Here is a 25,835-nt window from a genome sequence, read left to right as displayed (position 1 = left end):
GTTCCTTAAGGACCCATCCTGCCACCCCAGACAGTGACTTAACTCTTTTGTACCCACTGGGTAGCAACACAAAGTACAGAGGGAAACCGCAGTACAGGTAGGAGTCACAAAAATATTACAGAATGTCCCCACTTCGCCATGGGCCCTAACTGGCCACCTGGCTGGCAGTGCCAGGAAAGAGGGGAGGATCGAGTGGAGCTGTTTGTGGGGCAGTGCAAGAATCTTCCATTGCCATTTGTGTGTTGGGGGATAAGGAGATGAATGAGCCTCCAGCAGCGACTTTCTGGCACCTCCCACCAACAAGACCACCACACATAGTGGCTCACTGGCCAGTTGATCACACGTAGGGCCCTGTCATGCCAGGTGCTGCACAGACACAGAGCAAAAGACCTCCCCGTCCCAGGGGCTTCACAGTCTGGACAGGACAGACACAGGGGGGTGGGGAAACAGTGGAACTTGCCTAAGTCACACAGCAGGCCAGGGAATAGAAGCCAGGTCTGAGAACTCCTGAGTCCCAGGCCAGTGCTCTCCCCACTGGGAATCGCTGCCTACTTGACTCACTTGCTGAGCCCAAGAGGCCCTAGGGAGCCAGACTGTCAATAGCCAGGATCCCAGGATTGACTTGCATTCCCTTGGAATCTATCACAATTGCAAGTGTCAGGTTCCCAGCATGGCACCCACCAGAGCTCTCTAGGGAAACCACCAGCTCCGGAGTCCTCAGTGCCATCAGGAGTCTCCCAGCCAGGCACTGACCCAGCACAGCCCTACTGAATGAGGGGATCACCCAGGCCCCAGCCCAAGGTAGCATTAAGGCTCCCCTGTGTTGTCTGCATCAGCTCATGTAGGATGATGTCACTGAGCATTCTGAAAGCTCCTTTGCCATTGGCCAGGCCCTCAGTGACATCTGCACCCAGTTCCAGAATTTAAACCATGCATCTGTTTGGCCTTGATTCCATGGGAACGGCAGGGCCCCATCCCTGCACAGTGACCCCCAGTCTGAGCCATATAAGCCAGCCATAGCCACCACTGGGGTGAGGTTGTTTTCATACTTGGGAATAGATTGAGGGGAGGCTGTTATCTGAGAGATAAGGTAGGAATTTGCTAAATAAGTGGCCTATAAAAGGAGCTGAACTCTGCTTAATGAGCAGAGTGGGAGGGGCTGGGTGGAGCCGGGCAGGGCACAACACAACACAACTTCCAGAGAAGGACCTTCTGTGAGGTGGTGAGTACAGACAAGATTCTGTGGGAAGAGTTATGGTGGAGTAACATCAGGGTTTGGTGCTTAAAATTAGTCTGAAAGACTTAAAGAGACTGTGTCTCTGGGATTCCTTAGTCAGGTATCTGGTTTCTAGCTCTAATGGTGGCCTCTCTTTGCTCAGAGGGTTAGGGGCTTGGAGGGGAAGTAGCTGCTGTGGAAACCTCCTCCTGAGAAAACTGGAGGTGGGAGTTGGTAAAAACTAAAGGCAGCCCAAGTTTCTGAACTGAGTAGCATTGGAGCTTGAGTTGAGCTGCTGGGAAGGGGGGCAGAGAGCTAGCAAAGGCTCTTATAAAATATTTAGTGGGAGGCTTTATAGCCTCCTTGACCTGTTGACGCTGTGATAACAGCAATACCGAGCTTTTCTACTGAGCCAAAGCACTATGTATCTCAGAGTGCTTGGTGCTTGGCAACAGAGCAGTGCAATGCTGTCCCCATTTCATGGCTATAATGCTGCAGTATGTGTGCTGGGCTTCTTAGCTCTATGAGCCAGGTCCTTGTGCTGACCCTGTAAAGCAGGAGTTCATAGCATATCAGGGTTGGAAGGGACCTCAAGAGGTCATCTAGTCCAACCCCCTGCTCAAAGCAGCACCAACCCCAACTAAATCATATCGGCCAGGGCTTTGTCAAGCCAGGGTTTAAAGATTCCACCACCTCCCTAGGTAACCCGTTCCAGTGCTTCACCACCCTCCTAGTGAAATAGTGTTTCCTAATATCCAACCTAGACCTCCCCCACTGCAACTTGAGACCATTGCTCCTTGTTCTGTCATCTGACACCACTGATAACAGTCTAGCTCTATCCTCTTTGGAAACCTCCCTGCAGGTAGTTGAAGGCTGCTATCAAATCTCCCCTCACTCTTCTGCAGACTAAATAAGCCCAGTTCCCTCAGACTCTCCTCATAAGTCATGTGCTCCAGCCCCCTAATCATTTTTGTTGCCCTCTGCTGGACTCTCTCCAATTTGTTCACATTCTTTCTGTGTGTGTGTGTCAGGGGGTGTTGCAAAACTGGATGCAATACTCCAGATGTGGCCTCACCAGTTCTCAACCTTTTCTTTCTGAGGCTCCCACAACATCCTATTAAAAACTCCACAGCCTACTTGTACCACCACAACTGTTTTTCTGCATATAAAAGCCAGGACCAGCATTAGGGCTTTAGCAAGCAGGCAGCTTCCCAGGGCCCCAGGCCACAGGGGGTCCCATGAAGCTAAATTGCTCAGGCTTCAGCTTTAGCCCTGGCTGGTGGGGCTTGGAGCTCCTGTCTTCAGCGCCATGCAGTGGAGCTTTGGCTTTCTAGGTGCTGACAAGCCTAATGCTGGCCCTCCTGAAACCTGCTGGTGACCCCCAAAGGGCCTGTTCCCCCTGGTTGAGAACCACTGCTGTAAGGCACTGGGGACTTGATCTGCCTTGCCTGGCCGCTTTTGCCACTGCAGGTAGGCATTGAGGTGAAGTGGCTGTGAAATGCCACTAGCCCAGGATGGGCATTGACTGGCATAGCTGTAATGGTATAACACTAGACTAGTCCTGCTAGTTAGCTTCCCAGTGTAGCCAAGTAACACTGCTAAAATGGAGCAGAGTTCTCTTGGTGCTTTGCACACGCATTAGGGCTGTGTCTCTGAAGAACACTCAGGAGTCCTTACCATGCAGAAAGCAGCACTTAGCACTCTGTCAACACCCTCCACTTGGAGACAGACTGGAGACTGAGGCGTGGCCTACACTTAAAACAGCAGCTAAGGTGCTGGAGGAGGTGGCTTTCCTGCAGTGACAGGAGGAGCCCTTCTCACAATATAGGCTGTGTCAGAGGCCATGGCTACACTTGCAAATTTGCAGGGCTGCAGCAGGGTGTGAAAACACACCCTCTCCAGCGCTGCAAATTGTGGCGCTGCAACGCGCCAGTGTGGTCAAAGCCCCAGCACTGGGAGCGCGGCTCCCAGCGCTGTACGTTATTCCCCACAGGGAGGTGGAGTACGGACAGCGCTGGGAGAGCTCTCTCCCAGCGCTGGCGCTTTGACTACACTTAGCGCTTCAAAGCGCTGCCGCGGCAGCGCTTTGAAGTGCAAGTGTAGCCATAGCCTGAGCTATGAAGTTACGCCAGCATAATTACAGCACTATGGTTACAGTGCTATAGACCAGTGGTTCTCAACCTATTTACCATTGTGAGCTGCATATGCAGCCCACAATGTGTTGTGGGCTACATCCAATACTACCTATATGGCCCTGATTATGTCATATGGGCTGCAGCTCTCTGTACTGATTGAGCTGCAGGCTGAGAGCCACTGCTATAGACCCTGTAGTGTAGACAAGCCCTCCTGCTTCAACAGCTGTCTGCATCCCCAGCCAGGTGCCAGCTGAAGTGTCAATATCTCTTGGTGAAAACCATGCTCCCTGCCTGCCGGTGTGGCTGGGACGGCTCTTTGCCAGCTCCCCGCCGTCCCCATGGCAGGTGGGCTCTGCTACCAATGCCTGTGGCTCTTGCCTTGAATCTATGGAGCCTGGTGTCTAGTTAACAGCCCAGCTCCTGGAGATGTGATGCTGGGAGGATGCTACTGGCCTTCAATCACCTAAGGCCTAGCCTTGCTGTAAGGGGACAGCTGGCCCCTCCTTGGGGTTTCTGGGCTGGCCCTCTCCCAGGACCTAAATGGAAGGGCCAATGAGAAATCAAGATCCTGAGACTGACAGTCCCCAAGACCAATAGGGAGAGGCAAATGCTCTAGTTCAGCCTGATTGACAGGGCAAATGGACCAATGAGGGAGTCAGGAACCTGGGGTCCTGTCCTCTGTGAGCTGGAGCTGCCTGAGCCTGCGCAGGGCGGAGCTAAGGGGAGAGCAGTGGGCGGAGCTGGGCCAGAGGCAAGGCAGGGGGCTGCAGGAGCTGCAGACGCAGGCTGCGCTACCAGTAACACTGGAGCTGGGTGCAATGTCAGGCAGCAGGCCCAGCGCAGGGGGACACCCCCAGGCACGAGGACTCGCAGGTTGGACTCGGAGGGGGTTGTTTGTGACCCCAATGGGGGACAAAGCTGAGGAGCAAGGTCCTGCCCCCAGAGCATGAGGGTGTGTGGCCACCGCCAGAGCAAGTGTCTGACCCGCAGTGTCATTGCAGCGCAGCCAGGGCCTGGCCAGGAGGCCTGGGATGGGCGAGGAACAAGCTGTGAACTTTCCTGAGGCCGCAGAGACGGCTGGCTGTGGTGTCCCAGTGCCACAGGGTGGGGTCCTTGGGTCTTCGTCTTTCCATTTCTGCATTATTTTTCTTATTGTTCCTTGCTGTGTAATACATCCTATTCAGTTTGAACTTAATGTACTGCTCGCTGGGGCCAGGGAAGTGGCTGGTGTGGAGAGAGCACCCTGGAGGGGAGACACCCTGGCCTAAATGACCATGACGAGACTAGAGGTGAAGCCTCCCAGGGATCTTGGGCCCAGCCCTGTCAGGGTTACAAGGACTCTGTTGCACAGGAGAGCAGAAAGGGAGGCCTTCAGGTCAGGCAGACATCTGGGTAAAGGGAGTGGGAACAAGGACTCAGATCCATTTGCTGCCCAATTCCACTGGGGTAGTGCAGCAGCCAGGAAAGTTTCCCCATATGTTTCCCTGCTTACACTGTGGTTGCAGATAAAATCTGGAAACATGCGTAAAGTCTCTGATCCTATCATTTATTACTCTTTAAAATCTCATGGTCTCTGAGTACTTGGAGGAGGCCGTTACCAGGTGTGATCTCACTGAACTTACCCTCAGAGCCCTGGTCCCATCCACATTAAAGTCTATCTGAAAGACCCCATTTTCCCCTGCAGTTTTCCCTCAAGTGTGTGTGTCCTTCCCTCTATCACCGGAGACTGTCCTAGTGGGAACTTTCCTGACACTGCACAATGGGTGCTACTTTAACCCTGATAACACCCCCATTTCTAGCCTGTTTCTAGCTGCAGGGCTAATGGTTTCCTGCTTCCATGTGCTGCCAACTGAAACCCTAAGAGCTTACTGGCCAACCCACGGCCATGCCATGCCCGAGGTCATCACTTGTACCCTCTGGCCAAATTTCTAACTCTGGGAACAGAAACAGCCCGAGCTCCACATAAACAGTGCTGGGGCTCCCCTTTGCTCTCTGCTGGGATCAGCTGTGTGTGGAAGGGGAAAACTGGGCCTTCAATATGGGGGTGATAGCTGCTGAAGGCATCACCCCAGGCAGTCTACCCCTCCTGGCCTCACTATCTGTGCATCCGACTAAGTGGGTATTCACCCACAAAAGCTTATGCTCCAATATGTCTGTTAGTCTATAAGGTGCCACAGGACTCTCTGCTGCTTTTACAGATCCAGACTAACACGGCTACCCCTCTGATACTATCTGTGCATCGTGTGCCTTCTGTTGTGCAGGTGTGATGGATCCTGAGCGGCTCATCCAATGCCCCTATGATAAAAACCACCAGATCCGAGCCTCCAGGTTCCCCTACCACTTGGTCAAATGTGGAGAGGTAAGAGCAAGCTACCTGGTGAGACAGAGTCTGAGGTGCCCAGAGGAGATGGCCACCTGTCTTTGTTCTCTGTAACTATTTTCCTCCGCCTCCAGTGCAAACCCCAAATGGGAAATGACTGCCCAGGAAGGAGCACTGCAGAAAAGGATCTGGGGTTTATAGTGGATCACAAACTAAATATGGGTCACAATGTTTGCTCTTTTTGCAATAGTATTACATTATTCTGGGATGTAATGGCAAGAGTGTTGTAAACAAGACAAAAGAAGTAATTCTTCACCTGTACTCAACACTAATAAGGCCCAAGCTGGAGTATTGTGTCTTGTTCTAGGCCTTGCACTCCAGGAAAGATGTAGACAAATGGGAGACAGTCCAGAGGAGAACAACTAAAGTGACTAAAGGTCTAAAAAACATAACCTGCAAGGAATGATTGGAAAAATTGGGTTTGTTTAGTCTGGAGTGGGGGGCAATAGGTCTTGAAGTAGGTAATAGTTGCTATAAAGAACAGAGTGATAAATTGTTCTCCTTATCAACTGACAACAGAACAAGAAATAATGGGTTTATATTGCAGCAAGGGAGATTCAGGGATTATCTAGGGAGACTTTTAAGATAAACACCTAAGATGGGGTAGGTGACACTTCGTCCTGACTCTGTGCAGGAGATGGACTAGATGACCTGCTGAGGTCTCTTCCAGACCTACATTTCTGTGAAACTCACATTTGGGGCTTATCTTCACTGCCCAGGTAACTCGGGTGTTGCCCCTACCCTGGCTCCTGTCCATCCACACAAACCCTCTGGCCCAGGTGTGGTGCTGCTTCACACCTGGGTTAGCCAGCCCATGCTGGATTAGGAGAGAGTCTGATAGCCTCTCTTGGTAATCTGCCCTCTCTGCACTGAAGATCCAGACTTAACCTGATAGTCCTCTAATGCTGTCCCACAATTTGCTCGGGAGCAGCTCAGCTGAGAGCCAGCAGCTACACCACCTCCACTTCCTCTGTGCCCCCTTCCCCCTGAAATCTGAGAGCCTTGCATGAGTGAATGTGGCCCCTGCAACTTGGGCAGGGCTCTGTGGTGTGGCTGTTACCTGGGCTAGGCCAGCCCAAATGCTGATTGCCCGAGTTATGTCTTCACTGCAGAGTTAATCCTTGGAGACACCCAGGCTTCAAAAACTCCTGAACTTCAGGGCAGCTTGGATCCAGTGAGGGGCCCCGGTGCCTTAGTGAGGTTACACTAATGTCTCTTTAGGATACTCTGGCTGCACAAAAGGACCTGAAGCACATGGAAATGGTCTCCTGGAACAACAGCCTGCAGAGGGGCCTCCCTGGGTTGGATGCAGGCTCCAAGCTTGCCCGCCTCCATGCCCCGATGTAGGGAACAGGTTGTGGCTGCATTGGGTGTAGCTAGAGTATCTGCTATACCTGTGTTCTGCTGCCCAGGGGCCATGAGAAGTAGAGCCCCATAAGTCAGAGCAGCCCAAAGGTTGCTCTAATTTGCAGCAGCAAGGGCAGGAGCAGCTCAGCCCAAGTCTAGGGAGAGCTAAGGTAGCCTGAAGACAGTCCCCCTGTTCTGCTCCCCACCTCTTCCTGGACTGGGCTGGAGCAACCAAGAATCAAACCCAAGAAATTCAGCACTGCTGCAGATGTACCAGGTTCCCTGCACATACAGATATGTCTACACAACAGCTAGGGGAAGAGTCTCACAGCCCAGGTAGATGGGCTCACAGTAGTGGGGCTTGAGCTAATACAGTTAAAAATCACAATGTGAATGTTGTGGCTTGGGCTCTTAAGCCCGCTTCACACTGTAGGTTTGAGAGTCCAAGCTCCAGTCCATGCTATAGCGTCCACACTGCTATTTTTAGCGGCTACTTTGAGCACCACTAGCTCAAGTCTCTGTCCAGTCTGGAGGCTTGCTCCCAGCTGCAGCATGTGGACCTACTGAGTGGTGCTCTCTCAGTAAGCACTCGGCAAGGCAATGATTTGTTTCCAGCTTGCCAGTTTTCTGGCTCTGATGCATCCCTAAGAGGTCCTCTCAGCTGCCTCCCCCTACGAGCAGTTGTGGAAGCAGTGAGCAGAACTCACGATGGTACCTCCCTGCTGTCTCTGCATAGTGGTATCTTGTGGCTTCTCTTCCAGAATAACAAGAAAAGAGCCAAAGAGCTGGCCACGTGCCCCTACAATGCTCGCCACAGAGTCCCAAAGCGAGAGCTCCAGCTGCACATCTCCACCTGCACAGACAACAGGGCGCCAGAGCTGTTCAGTGGTAAGCTTAGGGGAGCGGGGGGGAGCCGGCGCTAGCACACCTGCTTTAATACGTGCCTGCTCCTGCTGACTGACTTGACCTGCCCCAGCCTAGGGAGACTGCAAGGGAGTCTGTTCTGGACACTAACGCAAGCCCCGAGCATACCCTGCACTCATCACAACTCCTGTAGGTCCACTTGGTCTGAGCAAGGCTGAGTGCTGTTGCCCAGCACATCCCTCTGTACCAGCAGCAGCAGGGGCTGGCTTAGCTGCACTGCTATAAATCGTGACCATGCAGAGTTTGCTCTAGTGGCTGAAATCCCAGCATAGAACAGGCTGGGCTTCTGCTGCTCTTCCTTCATTGACAGGTTCTGCAGGAATTGGCTAGAAATCCCTTTCCCTCCCCAATGCCCATAGCCTGCAGGAGATGAACAGCTGGCTCAGGAAGTATCCTCATGGCTAGCTGGGGGACATGCTCCCTGCCTGGCCCAGCAGGGGGCAGGTCACCTGGCATCACTGAAGAGTCCTGGTCTCTACCATCTGCTCACTGGGGCAGGAGCTACTGACTCGCCTAACATCTCCCGGGGGAGGGGAAGCGGCTGGCCTGCAAACCTGCATCCAGAGAGCAGAGCACTAGGGGCCAGCATTTCTGAAGTGCCCAACACCAGGCTTAGGGTGCTGGGCCCTGCTGAATTGCTAAGTAGGTGCCAGGAGAGCCAGTGGGGAACTTCTTTTGTCAGAAAACACTGTGCTTCATTGATCTCCTCCATAAACACCTCCTGGGAAAGGGCTCTTTGGGCTTTGACACACACTACAACTTGAAAAATCTTAGTCCCATTCTTTGACTCTTGAAATAAGAAAATCCAGTTTTCTGGTTCAAAATGACAATTTGAAACTAATTGTAGTTAAACAAAATAGTCAAAAATGAAACATTTTCACTTGAGCCAAATGCGGGGGAGAAGGCGCTAGCTGAAACTTGGTGAGGTTTTTTGTTTTTGTGTGGTGGCTTTTACTTTTTGTCCTGCTTTCAGACAGGAAAATCACATTTCCTTGGTTTTCCTGTCTCAGCTGCGATGAGAACCTGGCCCCACGGCTGTACTGAGAACTCTGGAGATCAGTGTGTGTACTGAGCCCCATAGGGCCGATGGCATCAGCTCTGCGTGAGCCCCATTTATAGCAGTGGAACCATATTGACCCCATTGTGTAATGTCAGGGTGATTGTGGGGAGTTCTCTGGTCTTCCCAGCTAGGGCTGTAGGAGCCAACACTTCTCAGCTTGTCAAGCTGTTTGGCTTTTAAAGGCTTCTCCATTCTGTGCATGGCAGGAACTTGAGGGTGGATGAGCTTGTGCTCTGGGGAACAAGGCTGTCCAGCTGGCTGGAGTGAGCTGGGGCCAGCGCAGGAAAGCAGAGACCCTGGACACACTTCAGTCTGACCTGAGCCTGGCTCTGAGGAGAGTTCAGAGACTCTTCACCAGCTAAGGAGCATTTCCAGTTAAATGTGACCTCTGACTTCCCCGTAATGCTGGGCCTCTGGCTAACAGAACTGAGCCCTGATCCATTTAGACAACCATGTTTCACTCCTAGACCAGCTACCCTGCTTCTCCTCTTCCTTCCAGTCCTGTAACATGTCTCCTCTGCTTGCAGGGACATCAATGACTTTCAGTCCCAAGCAGGAACTGAAAGAGACTCCAAGATCCTGGCAGTGTCCCCCCTGTCAAGAGGACTGGGAGGCAGGTGAGTGGTGGTGAAGAAGCTGTTGTCTCTGATGTCATTGGCATGTGGTACCTATGCCTCACAGGACTTGGCTGAGGCTATGATTACACTACAAGTGTTAAAGTGTAGGCATTTACTGCAATAGTGGAAGGAGGTTTTTTTAGTAACTGTAGTTTAATCAAGGATTCTTCCATTGACCCACCAGTATCTATACCAGGGCTCAGGTTGGCTTAGCTACATTTCTCAGGGGGCGGGTGAATTTTTCACACTCCGAAGCAACATAGCCGGGTTGACCTAAGTTTTAGGTTAGAGCAGGGGTCGGCAACCTTTCAGAAGTGCTGTGCCGAATCTTTCATTTACTCTGATTTAAGGTGGTGTGTGCCAGTAATACATTTTAACGTTTTTAGAAGGTCTCTTTCTATAAGTCTATAATATATAACTAAACTATTGTTGTATGTAAAGTAAACATGATTTTTAAAATGTTTAAGAAGCTTCATTTAAAATTAAATTAAAATGCAGATCCCCCCAGACCGGTGGCCAAGACCCGGGCAGTGTGAGTACCACTGAAATTCAGCTCACATGCCTCCTTCGGCACGCGTGCCATAGGTTGCCTACCCCTGCCTTAGAGCGTGAAACCACACACCATTCTGCCTTTAGCTTTACCGGTCACTACTATACCTTGTCTACATATGGAAGCTAACTGGTGTTTAGTGACCCTTCCCTGAGTATTTCAGAATCAGTGATTTTAATTCCAGAATAATTCATGTGCTTCGTAAGTGAAGAAATCCTGGAATAAAATCATGCTTGTTCTGAAATGGCACTATTCCAGAATAGCTACTCTGGTCAACTCCCCCTGTCGATAACCCACTTTAGACAGCTGTGGGCTTTTGCTTTAAATAGGATTAAAGGTTTGGTGTTAGATTGTGGTGGCTAGGGTTTCACTCAACCAGTTTAACACATGCTAAAGTACAACTGTTTTATCTTGACTAGTTTAATAAACTAAGCTGTATAATGCAACACTTACCACATTTAAATTCTAAAGAAGGTGTCCAGTGGGCAGGGGTCTGAGGGTGTGTGGTTAACATGTCAAAATCCTACTGTGGCCAAAGCAAGCTGTAGCTGACAAGGCTGTGTCTGTCTCCACTTGGGGAATTTTGGGGGCACTGACAGGCTTACCCCCTCACCCCCCTGTGCTCCTGCTGAGCTTCAGTATTGTTGGAATTTGACATCAAGGCTCTGGGGCTGCAGGTTTAATATGGTGGCACTTTGTTTCCAGCTGCTGAGGTTTCTACTGTGCCGGGGTCCTGATGGCTTATCCAAAGCAGTGGGCATCTCTTCCCTGAAGCCCCATAGCATGGACAAGGCCAGCTCCCTATCGCTAAAATCAGTGAGAGCAACCACTGGCTCCTCCAGGGCAGGCTGAACCCTCCTGCTGGATCTTACATAAGTAGTTAACACATTTCAAGGGACCATTCATGGTGAAGTGGTCTGTTAACACCCCTCCAGTTGGGGGAGGGGGAGGGAGTTGTGGTTTGATTACTGTAATAAACCATAAATCCAGTACGCCATCATGTACCAGCAAGGTAAGGCTATGGTTTAGTCACAGGTATTTTACTAAAAGTCATAGGCTGTAAACAAAAATTCCCAGCTTGTGACTTGTACTGTACTTCTGACTAAATCTTGGGAGTGCTGGGGGGCAGAGAACCGTGGCCAGTGAGAGCTGCTGGGAGCTGAGGGACATGTTGCTGCTTCCAGGGAGCCCCCCACGGTAAACATCGCTCAGAGCCCTTACTCCTTCCCACGCCCCAGCCCTGAGCCCCCTCCCACACCCAAACTGCTCCTCTTGCTGTTGGGTGGGGGTGCCCAAGACTGACCCAGCAGTGGCTGGTGCAACTGGCCCAGGTGTTGTCTGAGCTGCTCAGGCAGCCCTGGAGTCAGCTGCACAGGCTGCTGCAGAAGTCATGGAAAGTCACGGAATCCATGACCTCTATGACAAACTCACAGCTTTACTCCTAGGCAATGTTACCTCTAATTTTTTTCCATCCATGTTATATGGGGTTGGACTAGATGACCTCCTAAGGTCCCTTCCAACCCTGAGATTCTATGATATATGCACTGAGGTATGTATGGATGTGCAGCACCAGTAGAAACAACCTGTATATATTTAAATTTACCATAGTGATAATTACTCCAGCAAGGACAGGTTAGGCATTTTAGAACTCACTACTCAAACTACCATTTACTTCAAACCATTTCTCCAGTTTGTCCACATTTTAAATTTTAATTGTATCCTCCAGAGCACTTGAAACCCCTCCCAGCTTGGTATCATCAGAAAACTTTATACATGTGCTCTGTATGCCGTTTGTTTGAAACCAAATATGGATTCCAGTGGGAGGTGGGAGGGGTGTGCAGTTGGGGGGGAAGGGGGGTTATTTCTCTATTGAAGCAGGTTCTCTTGGGGTATTTCGGTGTCCCATTCTCTGATTGGAGCTACTTCTGTGGCGTGTCCTTTGGTGAAGGCAGTTTTGAGTGTGTTAAGGTGTATATCCCAGACTTGCTGCTTTGAGCATATTTTGTGGTATCAGAATGTCTAGCTGTAGATAACAGACTGTTTGGCACCCAAATAGCCTGAGAGAACCTGCTTCAATATGGAAATAAAACACCCCTCAGACTGCACACCCCTAGTTGTCACCTCCCAACCCATGCTGCAACCCAAACAAGTACAATGCATACCAGGTAGGGAACCCTTCCTGAACCCCTTCTTTTGCCTCCCTCAAGCTCTCCAAGGTCCTCACAGATTGAACACACCACCTCAAAGCAGCACCAGACCCTTCTGGAACAACAGATGCAAAACTTGTAGACACATCTGTACTACTATAGTGATCACACCCACCCACCCCCCTCTTTCAAGATCCAGGGCTCTTACATGTGCCTATCAGACCATGTGGTGTACTAAATGCCCCAATAACTATGGGGGTGAACTCAGACAGACCATCACTGCTCTTGAATGAACTCTCTCAGAAAAATGTTAAGGCAAAAATACCTATCACCTGTGGGTGAATAATTTTCACAAAGTCATCACTCTATATCTGACCTCAGTCCCCATCCTCAAAGGAAACCTGCACACACCCTTCAAAAGATAGACCTGAGAGCTTAAATTCCTAACTTTGCTAGACACTAAAAATCATGAACTGAAGAGACACACTAGAGTTATGTATCGGGGGGTAGCTGTGTTAGTCTGTAGCCACAAAAACAATGAGGAGTCCAGTGGCACCTTAAAGACTGAGAAGATGTGGGGGAGGACTAGCTCAATGGTTTGAGCATTGGCCTGCTAAATGCAGATTTGTGAGTTCAATCCTTGAGGGGGCCATTTAGGGATCTGAGACCAAAATCTGTCTGGGGGTTGGTCTTGCTTTGAGCAGGGGGTTGGTGTAGATGACCTCCTCAGGTCCCTTCCAACCCTGATATTCTATGATTTAGTTGGGCATAAACTTTTGTGCATTAAAAAAAACCAACTTCTTCAGATGCATAGAGTGAAAATTACAGATGCAGGAATAACTATACTGACATATGAAGAGAAGGGAGTTACCTTACAAGTGGAGAATCAGGGTGGATGTGGTCCACTCCCAATAATTGATGCTGATTGGGTGGTTCCTCAGTTTCTCTCACCACAGTCAGTGTAGTGTGGCGATGAATTTTTTTACCTTCAGTCCATTTGGTATGTTGTCCATCTGTTTGCACTTGGAGAGGAAGCTATCTGTCTGTATCTGTGCAAAAGCTTATGCCCAAATAAATCTGTTAGTTTTTAAGGTGCCACTGGACTCCTCATTGTTTTTGTGGATACAGACTAACACGGCTACCCCTCTGATACTTGGCACCATGCAAGGCACTGAATTTAGCCATATGAAGTGGAAATCCATAAACTTCATGAAAAAACTCACACAAATACAGACTATATGGTGAGAGATTGTGCCACACACTCTCAAAGAAACTGAGGAACCACCTGATCAGCATCAGTTATTAGGAGTGGACCACATCCACCCTGATTGACTTGGCCTTGTCAACACTGGTCTTTAAGGTGTCACCAGACTCTTAATTGGATTTATGGCTTATTACAACAATCTGTAACCCACTAACATTTCCCCCCGCTGTCTTCCGAAGGGTTTTAACAAGTCACTTCACCTTGAACGGTCCTTTAGTGTAAGTAGCTAGCACATATTCTAAACAATTTGTTCCACCTCGTGTTTAGCTGTGATGCTCTGAGTACCTTTCCCAGCCCTGAAGATGAGCTCTTCGTGGTTCCAAAGCTTGTCTCTCTCACAAACTGACATTGATCCACTAAAAGATATGGCCTCCCCTACCCTGTCTCTCTCATATCCTGGGACAGACACTGCTATACTAACACTGCAAACATCTCATGAGTTGTCAGCCTTGTCAGTCTCTTGCAAACAAGTCTATATCCTGCTCCAACCCTTTGTGCCAGGCCCCAGCCCTGTCAATGGCAAGCTTAACTGTTGTGCAGGTATAAAACTTCTCTAGCTTGTTACTGAGGGCCTGAGCATGCACCGTACAGGGTGTTGGCAACGCTCCCAAATCCCAAGAGAGAACCTTTTCCAACAGACCAGCTAGCACCCCTGGCATTGTGATTCCTCTGCATGCCCATGCCCCTTATAACTCGGGAGGGCAGCAGGAGCAGGACTAGCACTGTGGGCACCCATAAGAATGTTCATACTGGGTCAGACCAATGGTCCATCTAGTCCAGTATCTGGTCTTCTGACTGGTCAGTGCTAGCTGCTTCAGAGGGAATGAACAGGTCAACTTCCAAGTGGTCCACTCCCAGCTTCTAGCAGTTAGAGGCTTAGGACACCCAGAGCATGGAGTTGCATCTTCCTTCTGAAACACAGCTCAGGAGAACTCTGGAACAAGATCTGTTCCAAGTAAGTGGGCTGGGGAGAGAGCAGGGCCAGTGGCCTCTAGTTCATGTTATCTGTGGGTGTAGAGTCATGGTGTGTTAAACCGGTCCAGAAGCCTTTCATTGTGCACTCACACTAGGCTTTTCCTCCTCAGATGCAGATGAGTCTGCTGCCAGTTCTCCTTTTGTTCTTGGCTTCAAGGCAAATTGCACCTTAAGCACAAGTCAAAGGTAAGAGCTAACTCTCCTCTAACGTCTTCTAGCAGCCACTCTGCACCCCTTTGGGAAAAGAGGGCCACAGATCAGGCCGGTCCCCCCACTGGTGTGAATGTCCCAGCTCTACTATCAGAGGGGTAGCCGTGCTAGTGTCAAGAGCTATGGCACTGGTCTCGTGATCCTTGGTGGCTTTTTTTGTAAAGCCCCAGCAGCTGGGAAGCTAAGAATGATTTCAAACACATGTCTAGATGTGCCCTCCCCTGGTTGAGAGGAAAGGTTGAAAACATGGACTCTGTAAGCCTAAATGCTCTGTAACCAGCAGGCAAAACTAAACCAACTCCTAAGATTTCATGGGGTTTTGGGGCCTGACTTTTAGGTTGGTTTGTGTTTAACACTTGGGGCTGGCCACACTGTCTGACCAGCTGGGCCCCTGTCCCTCTAACAGCTCTGTGCACTCCTGCAATAGTCAAACTCTTGGATGCTGCCATTCTAGCTGGCCGGCCAGAAATCTAACGGAACTTCCCTAGACACACCCCTGCAGTACCCAGGGCTGTAATGGGCCTGCTTCTGCTCATGTTACACCTGTACAGCCTGACTAAGGGCTGCAGATTGCATGGGTATAACTGAGGTCAGAACTGGGCCAGGACATGGGTCTGCTGGGCATAAATGGAGCCACCACGAGAACTGCTTGGAGACTCCTGCCTGAATTTGCAGGGGTAGGAAAGAACTGATGTGCCCAGGTCTCTCAGATAATGTGAACACTGTCACAGGGCAGCTGGCCCCATCGGTCTTGGCCCCATCCATGACATGTTTTTCCTCAAGTGGGGAAAATGAAAGTCATGTGACTGGGTCATGTTGCCCACCAATCAGGTCTCTGTGATAGTTAAGGCAAAGTCCTGGGGAAGCTGCAGAGAAGAAGGCAGCTCCAGCTGGGTAGGACTGGGAGCAGCCTGCCAAGGCAAGTCAGGCTCCAGGCAGAAAGGCCTGTGGGTGGTGTGATGAGTGGGGAAGGAGGCAGCAATCATGTTAGAAATACATTGCTCTATTCCTGTTACACGCCCCCCCCCACCCCGCCTGCATGAGGGGAGAAGCCCAACTCAGTTTCTGTTCCTTTGGGTCTATCAGGATCCAAAACATCTGTCAGGGCCAGAGTCTTATTAAATTCCATTAGCAATTTCACAGACATCCATGGAGCTTCTCCTAGCTTATACCCATATAACTGAGAGCATTGGGGCTCCTTGATCCTTAACCCTTCTCATGGCTTAGGGCTTGTTGTCTTCACTTAGGGTAGGTCTATACTTACCCGCCGGGTCGACGCATAGAGTTCGACTTCTTGGAGTTCGAACTATCGTGTCTAATCTAGACGCGATAGTTCGAACTCCGAACGCGCTCCCGTCAACTCCGGAACTCCACCACCGCGAACGGCGGTGGCGGAGTCGACGGGGGAGCCGCGGACTTCGATCCCACGGCGTCTGGACAGGTAGGCAGGTAGTTCGACTTCAGCTACGCTATTTGCGTAGCTGAAGTCGCGTACCTTAGTTCGACCCCCCCACCCCACTTAGTGTAGACCAGGCCTTAGAGTGCTACAGCTGTAGTGAAGTTGGGAGGGTGTAGCTAACGAGAGGCGGTAGCTATGTTGATGGCAGAAGCCCTCTTGTCAACACAGCATTGTCTACCTGGGGGGCTAGGGCGCTGTGGGGGTGTGGTGTACACCTGCCCTCAGACAATGCAGTGTGGCGAGTTCCCAAGCTCTTGAAGCCTGGCAGTTACAGGGGCACTAGGGGCAGGAGATCCAGAGTTCAGTGGAATGGCAGCCACACTGTAGCTTTGGGGGACAAACAGCTGAACACCAGAGATGTGGGGGGCTCTTACTGGAAGTGAAATATCCCTCTAAGGGAACGCAGGCTGAGTTCCAAAGCAAGACTGGGATATGCAGGAGCAGTCAGCTGTTGGCTGCTTCACCCTGAAATCCTTGCTTTGTGAGTGGAACATGTCCAGCCGTTTAAACACATGGCAGCGGGAAATGCTGACTTAAGCCAGTTAATGTAAATGTGCTTTCTAAGCAGGGTCCGAGTGGTGGTAGCACCTGGGGATCTCAGATGGGGAGCAAGACCCCGCTGTGCTAGGGGCTGGGCAAACCAGCCAGACTGTTCATGCCCCAGAGAGCTCGTGGTCCAGCCACTGTGGGCACATTCTGCACAAACCCTCCCGGCCAGGAGTAAAATCCATGCAGGTGCCTGAACAGCTGCTGTTTGCCAAGGTGGGAGGGGGCCATCGTTCACCTGGGCTGAAGGTCCAAGCTCACGTGTGGGCTGCCCTGGGAAGGCCCATGGCAGCTTACAACCAAGGCATTGCCCCTGCCCTGGGGACAAGACTTACCTGTTACCGGGGTGTTGTGGGGAAACAATCCAGTGCTCGCTGGCATGGAACAGGATAGAGAGACCCTGCCAGGACTCCCTAAGGGAAAGTCCAGCTGTCAGAAGGGGGAACCCTCAAGCACACAATGGTGGCAGATCCCAGGGAATGCCATGAGGGCCTGTTTAGAACTGGCCTTTCAGAGCTGGGTAACCTGGACTACGGTGCATGTGGCAGTGGGGGTGGGGCTTATGGAGGCAGAGTCCCGTGATGCAGGCACGTCCTATGCAGAAAGCATGTGGGAGCTGTCTGAAGGGACTATCTGGCAGCCTGACATGGGCCATGCTAACTCCTCATCCTGGTGTATATGTACTAACTCCTCTCCATTTCCGTCTCATTGTCCAGTCTTGGTGAGGCAGGCCAGGATGGAAACCAGCAAATGCAGGCCGTGAGCACCTCAGCAGCAGCATGGACTCCGAAGGGTCACTCCTGGAGAAATGGTATGAGGCCAGGACACCAGGGGAGTGGGACTAAACTGTGTCTGGGAGGTGGGGAAGGGTCATGATATAACATCAAGTTTATCACAAGAGTCCGTGTGTCCCTGCTGTACTGGGTCAGCCCTGAGTCTTACTGTACTCATGTCTTGGGCATGTCTTGTACTCCAGGACATTTGCTGTCTGGTCTCGAAGGGACTAGTTACTAAGGTACTTGCTCAAGGCGCACTGCGTTCATGAGCAGAACGTGTCCTGTAGCTGGGAGCCAACAATCCCATGGAACGAGGGAGCAGTCGAATGAAGATCCTAAATGAGAGTGGACTCCAACAAAGCTGCTCCCTGCCCAAAGTGAATGTTACTGAACTAGTGTCACTTCCTGCAAGCTCGGCGTCCTAGAGGACTTTCCTCCACTAGAAACAGGCTGATGTTCCTTTTGAATCAGAAGCTCTCTGGGGCTATATAGTGCACACTAAAATAGTGCCCTCATGTATAGGTAACATGTGACCCTAAGGCCTGGTTTATGTACAGATCTTGTACTGGCAGTTAGGTCAGTGAGGGGTGTGACTTCTTAGCACTGTAGTCCCCAGTACCACCCCTAGAGTGGATGTAGTTCTACATGTTTATATCAGTAGAGTTTATTCACCTTCTCGTATAGGAATCGCTATCCCAGGACTAGCACTCCTATACCAGCCTAACTGCCTCAACACTAGGGTGCATCACTTTAACTGTACTGGTATAGCCAGGGGCTCTACCCTTTGATTTGTTGCCTTGGCTTCTGACTCTGGAAACATGGTCTTCAGCTTCTGTAATCTTGACATAACTCAATCATGGCATGTGGCATTACAGCAGGACCTGCTGTTTATAAATGTAGTACCTTCCCCCGCCTATAGTCTGTCATCATTCCTGACTCTCTCTCTCTCTCTCTCTGCAGGATCTCTGTGAAGCTCTTGCTGTCTGGAGAACAGTTGAAGCTTTTAAACTTGTAGCCATTTTAGCCATTTTAGACATGTTCTTAGTGTCCAGACTGAGAAATAAAACTTCCCTTTGTATCAACAGTGTGTTGTGTTCTCTGCTTCCAGAAGAGACCATGTCAGTGTCCTGACAGATGCCCCAGTGCCACATTAACCCTTCTGAAAAGTGCATATCCCATCTACTCTTCCTTCCCAACAGAAGTGGCTTGGATGGAATGAACCCTTCATCGCCTTTGAGGAACGATTAATAAGACTGGGACTTTTCCTGAAAAGAGACAACTAAGGGGGGGATATGATAGAAGTCTATAAAATGATGACTGGTGAGGAGAAAGTGATTAAGGGAGTATTATTTACTCCTTCTCATAACACAAGAACTAAGGGTCACCAAGTGAAATTACTAGGCAGCAGGTTTAAAACAAACTAAAGGAAGTACTTCACACAACGCACAGTCAACCTGTGGAACTCCTTGCAAGAGAATGTTGTGAAGGCCAAGACTATAACAGGGTTCAAAAGAACTGGATAAGTTCATGGAGGATAGTTCCATCAATGACTATTAGCCTGGCTGGGCAGGGATGGCATTCCTAGTCTTTGTTTGCCAGACGCTGGAAATGGACGGCGGGATGGATCACTTGATTACCAGTTCTGTTCATTCCCTCTGGGACATCTGGCATTGGCCACTGTCAGAAGACAGGATACTGGGATAGATGGACCATTGGTCTGACCCAGTATGGCCGTTCTTATGCCTCTTAAGATCTAGTGGCCCCGTATAGCCTGACCTAGTTATCACAGGTCAGGAATTTCACTGTTACCCCATATCAAGCCTAGTAACCTGTTTGACTAAAGCATCTTCCAAAAGGCCTCCAGCCTGGCTTTGAAGACCCCCCCAGGAGAAGGAGAATCCATCCCCTTCCCGTGGGAGTTTATTCCAAGGGGTAATCATCACCACTATGAAAAATGTGCCTTTTTTCTAATTTGAATCTGTTTGCTTTCACCTTCAGCTACTGCCTCTTGCTCTAGCTTAATCCCCTAGACTGAAGAGCCCTTTAGATCCCAGTATCTGGGGGCAGGTCTACACTACGGGGGAAAATCGATATAAGATACGCAACTTCAGCTACGTGAATAACGTAGCTGAAGTCGAAGTATCTTATATCGAATTACCTACCGTCCTCACGGCGCGGGATCGATGTCCGCGGCTCCCCATGTCGACTCCGCTACCGCCGTTCGGGTTGGTGGAGTTCCAGAGTCGACAGGAGCGCGTTCGGGGATCGATATATCGTGTCTAGATGAGACGCGATATATCGATCCCTGAGAAATCGATTGCTACCCGCTGATACGGCGGGTAGTGAAGACATACCCTGAGATCCCAAGGGAGGTATGCTGACACCTCAATCGTGTTGATAAGCTGAACAGCCTGAGCTCCCTGGGTCTCACTGCAAGGCATCTTCTCCAGCCCTTGAACCATTTTTGTAGCTCTTTTTTGCACCTTTCTCCGTTTTTCAACACTTATTTAAATTAGGGCTGTGGATTAATTGCAGTTAACTCACGATTAACTCAAAACAATTAATTGTGATTAATTGCACTGTTAATATACCAATTGAAACTTATTAAATATTTTTGATGTTTTTCTACACTTTCAAATATATTCATTTACATTCAATTACAACACAATACAAATATATTCATTTACATTCAATTACAACACAATACAAAGTGTACAGCACTCACTATTATTTTTATTACAATATTTGCACTGTAAAAATGATGAAAAAATAGTATTTTTCAGTTCACCTCATACAGGTACTGTACTGCAATCTCTTTATCATGAAAGTGAAACTTACAAATGTAATGGTTTTTTTGTTGCATAACTGCACTCAAAAACTAAACAATGAAAAACTTTAGACCCTACAAGTCCACTCAGTCCTACTGCTTGTTCAGCTAATCGCTCAGACAAACAAGTATGTTTACATTTGCAGAATATAATGCTGCCTGCTTCTTGTTTACAATATCACCTGAAAGTGAGAACAGGCATTTACATGGCACTGTTGTAGCTGGCATCCCAAGATACTGGTGTTGGCCCTGCTTTGAGCAAGGGATTGGACTAGATGACCTGAGGTAGCGTGACCAGATGTCCTGATTTTATAGGGACAGTCCCGATTTTTGGGTCTTTTTCTTATATAGGTTCCTATTACCCCCCACCCCCATGCCGATTTTTCACACTTTCTGTCTGGTCACCCTATCCTGAGGTCTCTTCCAACCCTAATATTCTATGGTTCTATATTTACAGTCCAGGTGCACTAAAGATTCATATGCCCCTTTATGCTTAGACCATCGTTCCAGAGGACATGCTTCCATGCTGATGACGCTCGTTAAAAAAATAATGTGTTAAATTTGTGACTGAACTCCTTGGGGGAGAACTGTATGTCACCTGCTCTGTTTTTTGGCCTGCATTCTGCCATATATTTCATGTTATAGCAGTCTCAGATGCATCACAATGGGAGTTCACGCGCTACTTCTTTTCGTCTAAGACCTGTAAATCCTCTTCAGCCAGTGCTGTCCAGGATCCAGTCCCCCATTCGGTAGGTATGGCCTGCATTCCTTGTTCTGAAATGGCTGTCCCTTGCATTTGGCTGTAGTAAAATCAGTGTTGGTTGAAAGGGCCTGTATTTTCAGTCTTCTGAACATATTGTCCCATATCCTCTAACAGTGACTTGCTTTCTTCCTTTGAAGCTAGTTGCAACCCTGCAGAGGCTCTCACTTTTGGAGGATGGTGTCCACACTGTGCTAAAGCCTCTTACAGGTAAAGTGTTCCTTGCTCCCCCCTCCCTGCAACAAGACAGTGGATCTATTAACTGGGCTGCATGTAGCATAGTCTACCCCATTACAAGGGGCATTTGTCACAAGCTGCTGTCCCTTTGTGTGAGAGCTACCACTAGAGGGTTGCATGCATCATAGCTTCTGTAGGCTGAGTTCATTGTGAACAGCAGGGACTCTTTGGGTGCTCCCACTTCTTCTCCTACCAGCTCTGTGTCATCCTCTCATTCCCCTGCACTTTAGCAACTCCCTAAAGCCCCACTTGTGACAGGGGCTGTGTGTACCCCATACCAGAGTCCCCCATGCCCCTTCCATGCTGGAGTCCTTAATTCTCCCCACCATGGCAGAGGTTGTGTGCGCATGCTCCTCCTCTCCCAATTGCATTCAGAAGTTGTGCTCTCTCCAAACAGATGCCATCAAGTTGAGTGCAGTGTTGTAGCCATGTTGGTCCTAGGATATTAGAGAGAAGATGGGTGAGGGGATCTCTCTTACTGGACCAACGTCTGCTGGGGAAAGTTTGTCTCTTGACTCACCACCTTGCATGTAAGGCCTTGCAAACTGGGCCAAAAATCACTTAGTTGGACTCTTCTTTTGCTTTAGCTATAGCCTGTCTCCAGGGTGGGTTCCTCTAGCAATGATCAGCATCACAGGGCTCCCTGTTGAGGGGGCAAATCTCACATAAACAGGGAAGGAAACTGGCTGTAAAAGCAGCCCTGGCTGGGCAGAGCGGTGCAATCTTGTTCTGGTATCTCAAGTGGATGGGAGAATATTGCGGTTTCCTCTAATTTGATTCTTGTCCACACTATCACTATTCCTTTAGCAGATTACTTAGCTTCCCCTATGTTAGATCCTGTGGAACCATGTGCTGTGCCCTAGGGAACCCCTCAGTGTGCCTGACCCAAAGGGCTCTGTGATGTTCTGTACCTCGTGGGAACACCCTACACCCCCACATTCATCCTTTTAATATGATTGTGTGGTACCTAATGCAAAGTTTGTCATGTTAGATGGCTTCAGAAGGCTCATGATATACTGAGCATTGTTACGGTAATGTCATAGTAATCATTGTTATAAGCTGTAATTTCATATATATAGTTTTGAGGCTGAAAATGTGTCCTCATGGCTTAGAGCAAGCCCAGGCAAAAACTCCCCAAGAGCAGAGGGGCAGTTCACACCTCATCAGGGCATGGATGGGACAAACCCAGCCCAGCCTCACAGGAACAAAGGACACTGGCCTAGGCAGCAACAGAGGATCTGTTGGACTCTCAAGTGAGTCACCCCCTTCCTTTGGTCAGTTTGGCACAGCGATGAGGTGATGCTCATCTGACTCTGAAGGGGACAGGGGAACAAAGTGAAGAGGGAAGAAATAACATGATAAAAGGGAGAGGCATTTGCCAGGCTCTTCCTCTCTATTCCACCTACATCTACAGACATCACCATCAAGCAACTGAAGCACCAATCAAAGAGGGGAGCCTGGCTGAAAGGGCAACCAGCCAGCCAGTGGTGAGAAGTATGTACGTTTGTAATGGCAATGAAAGTGTTAAGATCGGTTTAGAATGCGTTTTGCTTTTATTTCATTTGACCAAATCTGACTTATGTTTTGACTTATAATCACTTAAAATCTATCTTTGTAAATAAATCTGTTTGTTTATTCTACCTGAAGCAGTGAGTTTGGTTTGAAGCGTGTCAGAGACTCTCCTTGGGAGAACAAGCCTGGTGCATATCAATTTCTTTGTTAAATTGACAAACTTCTATAAGCTTGCAGTGTCCAGCGGGCATAACTGGGCACTGCAAGACGGAGGAGCCTAGGGTTGTGTCTGGGACTGGAGATATTGGCTAGTGCCATTTGGTTGCATAATCCAAGGAGCAGCTTATGTGCCAGAGGCTGGTTGTGAACAGCCCAGGAGTGGGGGTTCTCACAGCAGAGCAGGGTAAGGTAATAATTGGAGATATACCAATCTCCTAGAGCTGGAAGGGACCTTGAAAGGTCATCAAGTCCAGCCCCCTGCCTTCACTAGCAGGACCAATTTTTGCCCCAGATCCCTAGATGGCCCCCTCAAGGATTGAACTCACAACCCTGGGTTTAGCAGGCCAATGCTCAAACCACTGAGCTATCCCTCCCCGCAACCCCCAGCCCCAACCCAGAGCCTGAACCCCCAGCCCTCACCCTCACCTCCTCCCACACCCCAGCCCATGAAGGCATGAAGGGTGAGGAGGGAGTGGGGCTGTGGTTGGGGCAAGGAGGCGTGTGAGTCTGTGGGGTTGGTGCAGGGAGGAGGCGCTTGGGGCAGGGAGGAGGAGGCGTGTTGGTCACTGGGGTGGGTGCAGAGAGGAGGAGGCATGTGGGTCAGTATAGTGGATCAGTGGGGTGGGCGCAGGGAGGAGGTGCATGGGTCATGGAGCAGGAGGCGTGTTGGTCAGTGGGGTGGGTGCAGGGAGGAGAAGGCGTGTGGGTCTGTGGGGTGGGTGCAGGGAGGAGGTGCGTGGGTCAGGGAGGAGGAGGCATGTGGGTCAGTGCAGTGGATCAGTGGGGTGGGCGCAGGGAGGAGGCATCTGGGTCAGTGGGGTGGGCGCAGGGAGGAGGCGCGTGGGTCAGGGAGGAGGAGGCATGTGGGTCAGTGGGGTGGGTGCAGGGAGGAGGAGGCATGTGGGTCAGTGCAGTGGATCAGTGAGGTGGGTGCAGGGAGGAGGAGGCATGTGGGTCAGTGGGGTGGGTGCAGGGAGGAGGAGGCATGTGGGTCAGTGCAGTGGATCAGTGGGGTGGGTGCAGGGAGGAGGCGCGTGGGTCAGGGAGGAGGAGGCGTGTGGGTCAGTGCAGTGGATCAGTGGGGTGGGCGCAGGGAGGAGGCGCGTGGGTCAGGGAGGAGGCGGCGTGTTGGTCAGTGGGGTGGGTCAGGGAGGAGGAGGCGTGTGGGTCAGTGCAGTGGATCAGGGAGGTGGGTGCAGGGAGGAGGTGTGTGGGTCAGTTGTTCCATGCCAGTCAGTGAATCATTCCCGTGCCCCCCAGCCCCGTGTACTGCATCCCTATCGAGGACCCCCTGCCCCCCAGGTGACCAGGCCATTGAACAAGCTGCAAGAGGAGCCAGTGAGTGCCCCAGCCGGTGAAGGGGCGCCAGGTGCCAGGGCGAGGGAGAAGCAAGGGGTGGGGGGTGCACTAGACTGCTCTGGCTGCATTTCTGTGCCCTCTGGCTCTGCGGGGTGGGGGTGTCTGTGCTGTCAGCCCTGTGCTGTGGGGAACTGGGCTGGGACCAGCTCACCTCAGCGTCTTCCGGGCCACCCCTCAGATGCCCCCCCCACCAGAAGCTGAGCGAGTCAGCTGGGGGAGGACAGAGCTGGTGAGAGAACCCAGGAGTCCTGATGCCCAGCCCCCCCTGCTCTAACCCCCAGACCCTGCTCCCCTCCCAGAGCCGGGACAGAACTAGGGTTGCCAGGTGTCCGGTTTGCGACCCGAATGCCTGGTTGAAAAGGGACCCAGGCTGGTGGCACCTGTCAGCTCTGCTGACCAGGCCACCAAAGGTCCGATTGGCAGCACAGCAGCGCTAAGACAGCTGCCTGGCCACGCTTCTGTCTAGGAGACGCAGGAACATGCCGGCCACGTCCAGGAGCTGCCTGAGCTAAATGCTGCCTGCACACACACACCCCGCACCCCAACCCCCTGCCCCAGCCCTGAGCCCCGTCCAGCCCTCTGAACCCCTTGGCCCCAGCCCAGAGCCCCATCCTGCACCCTGAACCCCTCATCCCCAGTCCCACCCCAGAGCCTGCACCCACAACCACACACCCCAACCCCCTGCCTGGTGAAAGTGAATAAGGGCGGGGGAGAGCGAGCGATGGCGTGAATCAGTGAAGGTGCTGGGGTATGACTGGTTAAAGAATTGTTACAATGTGCTAGGATGAGTTAGAAAATTGTTTAGTAATAATTCAGTGAAATGATGGCTAAGCAAGACTCAAGTGTCACTACCTAAAGGTGAGTCCAAAAGGACGTTCTTTGGAACCAGCTCCAGGACACAGCCCCAAGATCAGAGCTGCCAGACCTCCAGAAGCTGGAATTCCCCAGATGACCTGATCCTGATTAGCCATCAAGAAAAGTTCAGCTGCTTCATTGGGAGCGGTGAGCGTTGTATGCGTCACGTGTGCATCCTGTTTTGGTGATTGTCCATAAAGAGAGGTGAAGGGTGCTACTGTGTAAAAGACCCCACAAACCTGCAGCATGTAAGGTTACTCCCTGAGCCCATGGAAGGGTAAAGGTGGGTGCCCTAGAGCGTGAGGTTATGCCTGAGCCCTAGGAACTGGGTGTGGGTGGGTGCCCCTAGACTGTGGGAGTAACAGAGAATTTTGTGCGTACCAGTCCTCACACAGGACTGGAGTCAGGATTGTCACCCCCATTTAACAGGGGAAACTGAGGCACAGGCTGGTGAAAGCGC

General features: G+C 50.6%; 1 protein-coding gene across 5 annotated transcripts; it reads left to right on the top strand.

The window, feature by feature from the left end:
• The first annotated feature begins 932 nt into the window (after positions 1-932).
• Positions 933-18,690, top strand: LOC120390833 (gametocyte-specific factor 1-like). Of its 5 annotated transcripts, none has more exons than XM_039513745.1 (7): positions 933-1,031; positions 5,613-5,710; positions 7,840-7,966; positions 9,590-9,679; positions 14,726-14,801; positions 17,547-17,641; positions 18,567-18,690. In XM_039513745.1, exons 2-7 carry the CDS (start codon positions 5,618-5,620, stop codon positions 18,575-18,577), a joined length of 492 nt encoding a protein of 163 aa, XP_039369679.1. In that variant the 5' UTR covers positions 933-1,031; positions 5,613-5,617; the 3' UTR covers positions 18,578-18,690. The 5 variants fall into 5 exon arrangements, with proteins under 5 accessions (XP_039369679.1, XP_039369680.1, XP_039369678.1 ...); XM_039513746.1 differs by having other exon boundaries at positions 978-1,090; XM_039513744.1 differs by lacking the exon at positions 933-1,031 and adding an exon at positions 1,090-1,222 and having other exon boundaries at positions 5,550-5,710.
• Positions 18,691-25,835: the final 7,145 nt, after the last annotated feature.

This window comes from Mauremys reevesii, linkage group 25, assembly GCF_016161935.1.
Source record: "Mauremys reevesii isolate NIE-2019 linkage group 25, ASM1616193v1, whole genome shotgun sequence".
In the NCBI taxonomy this organism is placed as follows: Eukaryota; Metazoa; Chordata; order Testudines; family Geoemydidae; genus Mauremys; species Mauremys reevesii.
Note: the sequence above shows the minus strand (reverse complement) of the source record. Positions and strands in the feature narration are given on the sequence as shown.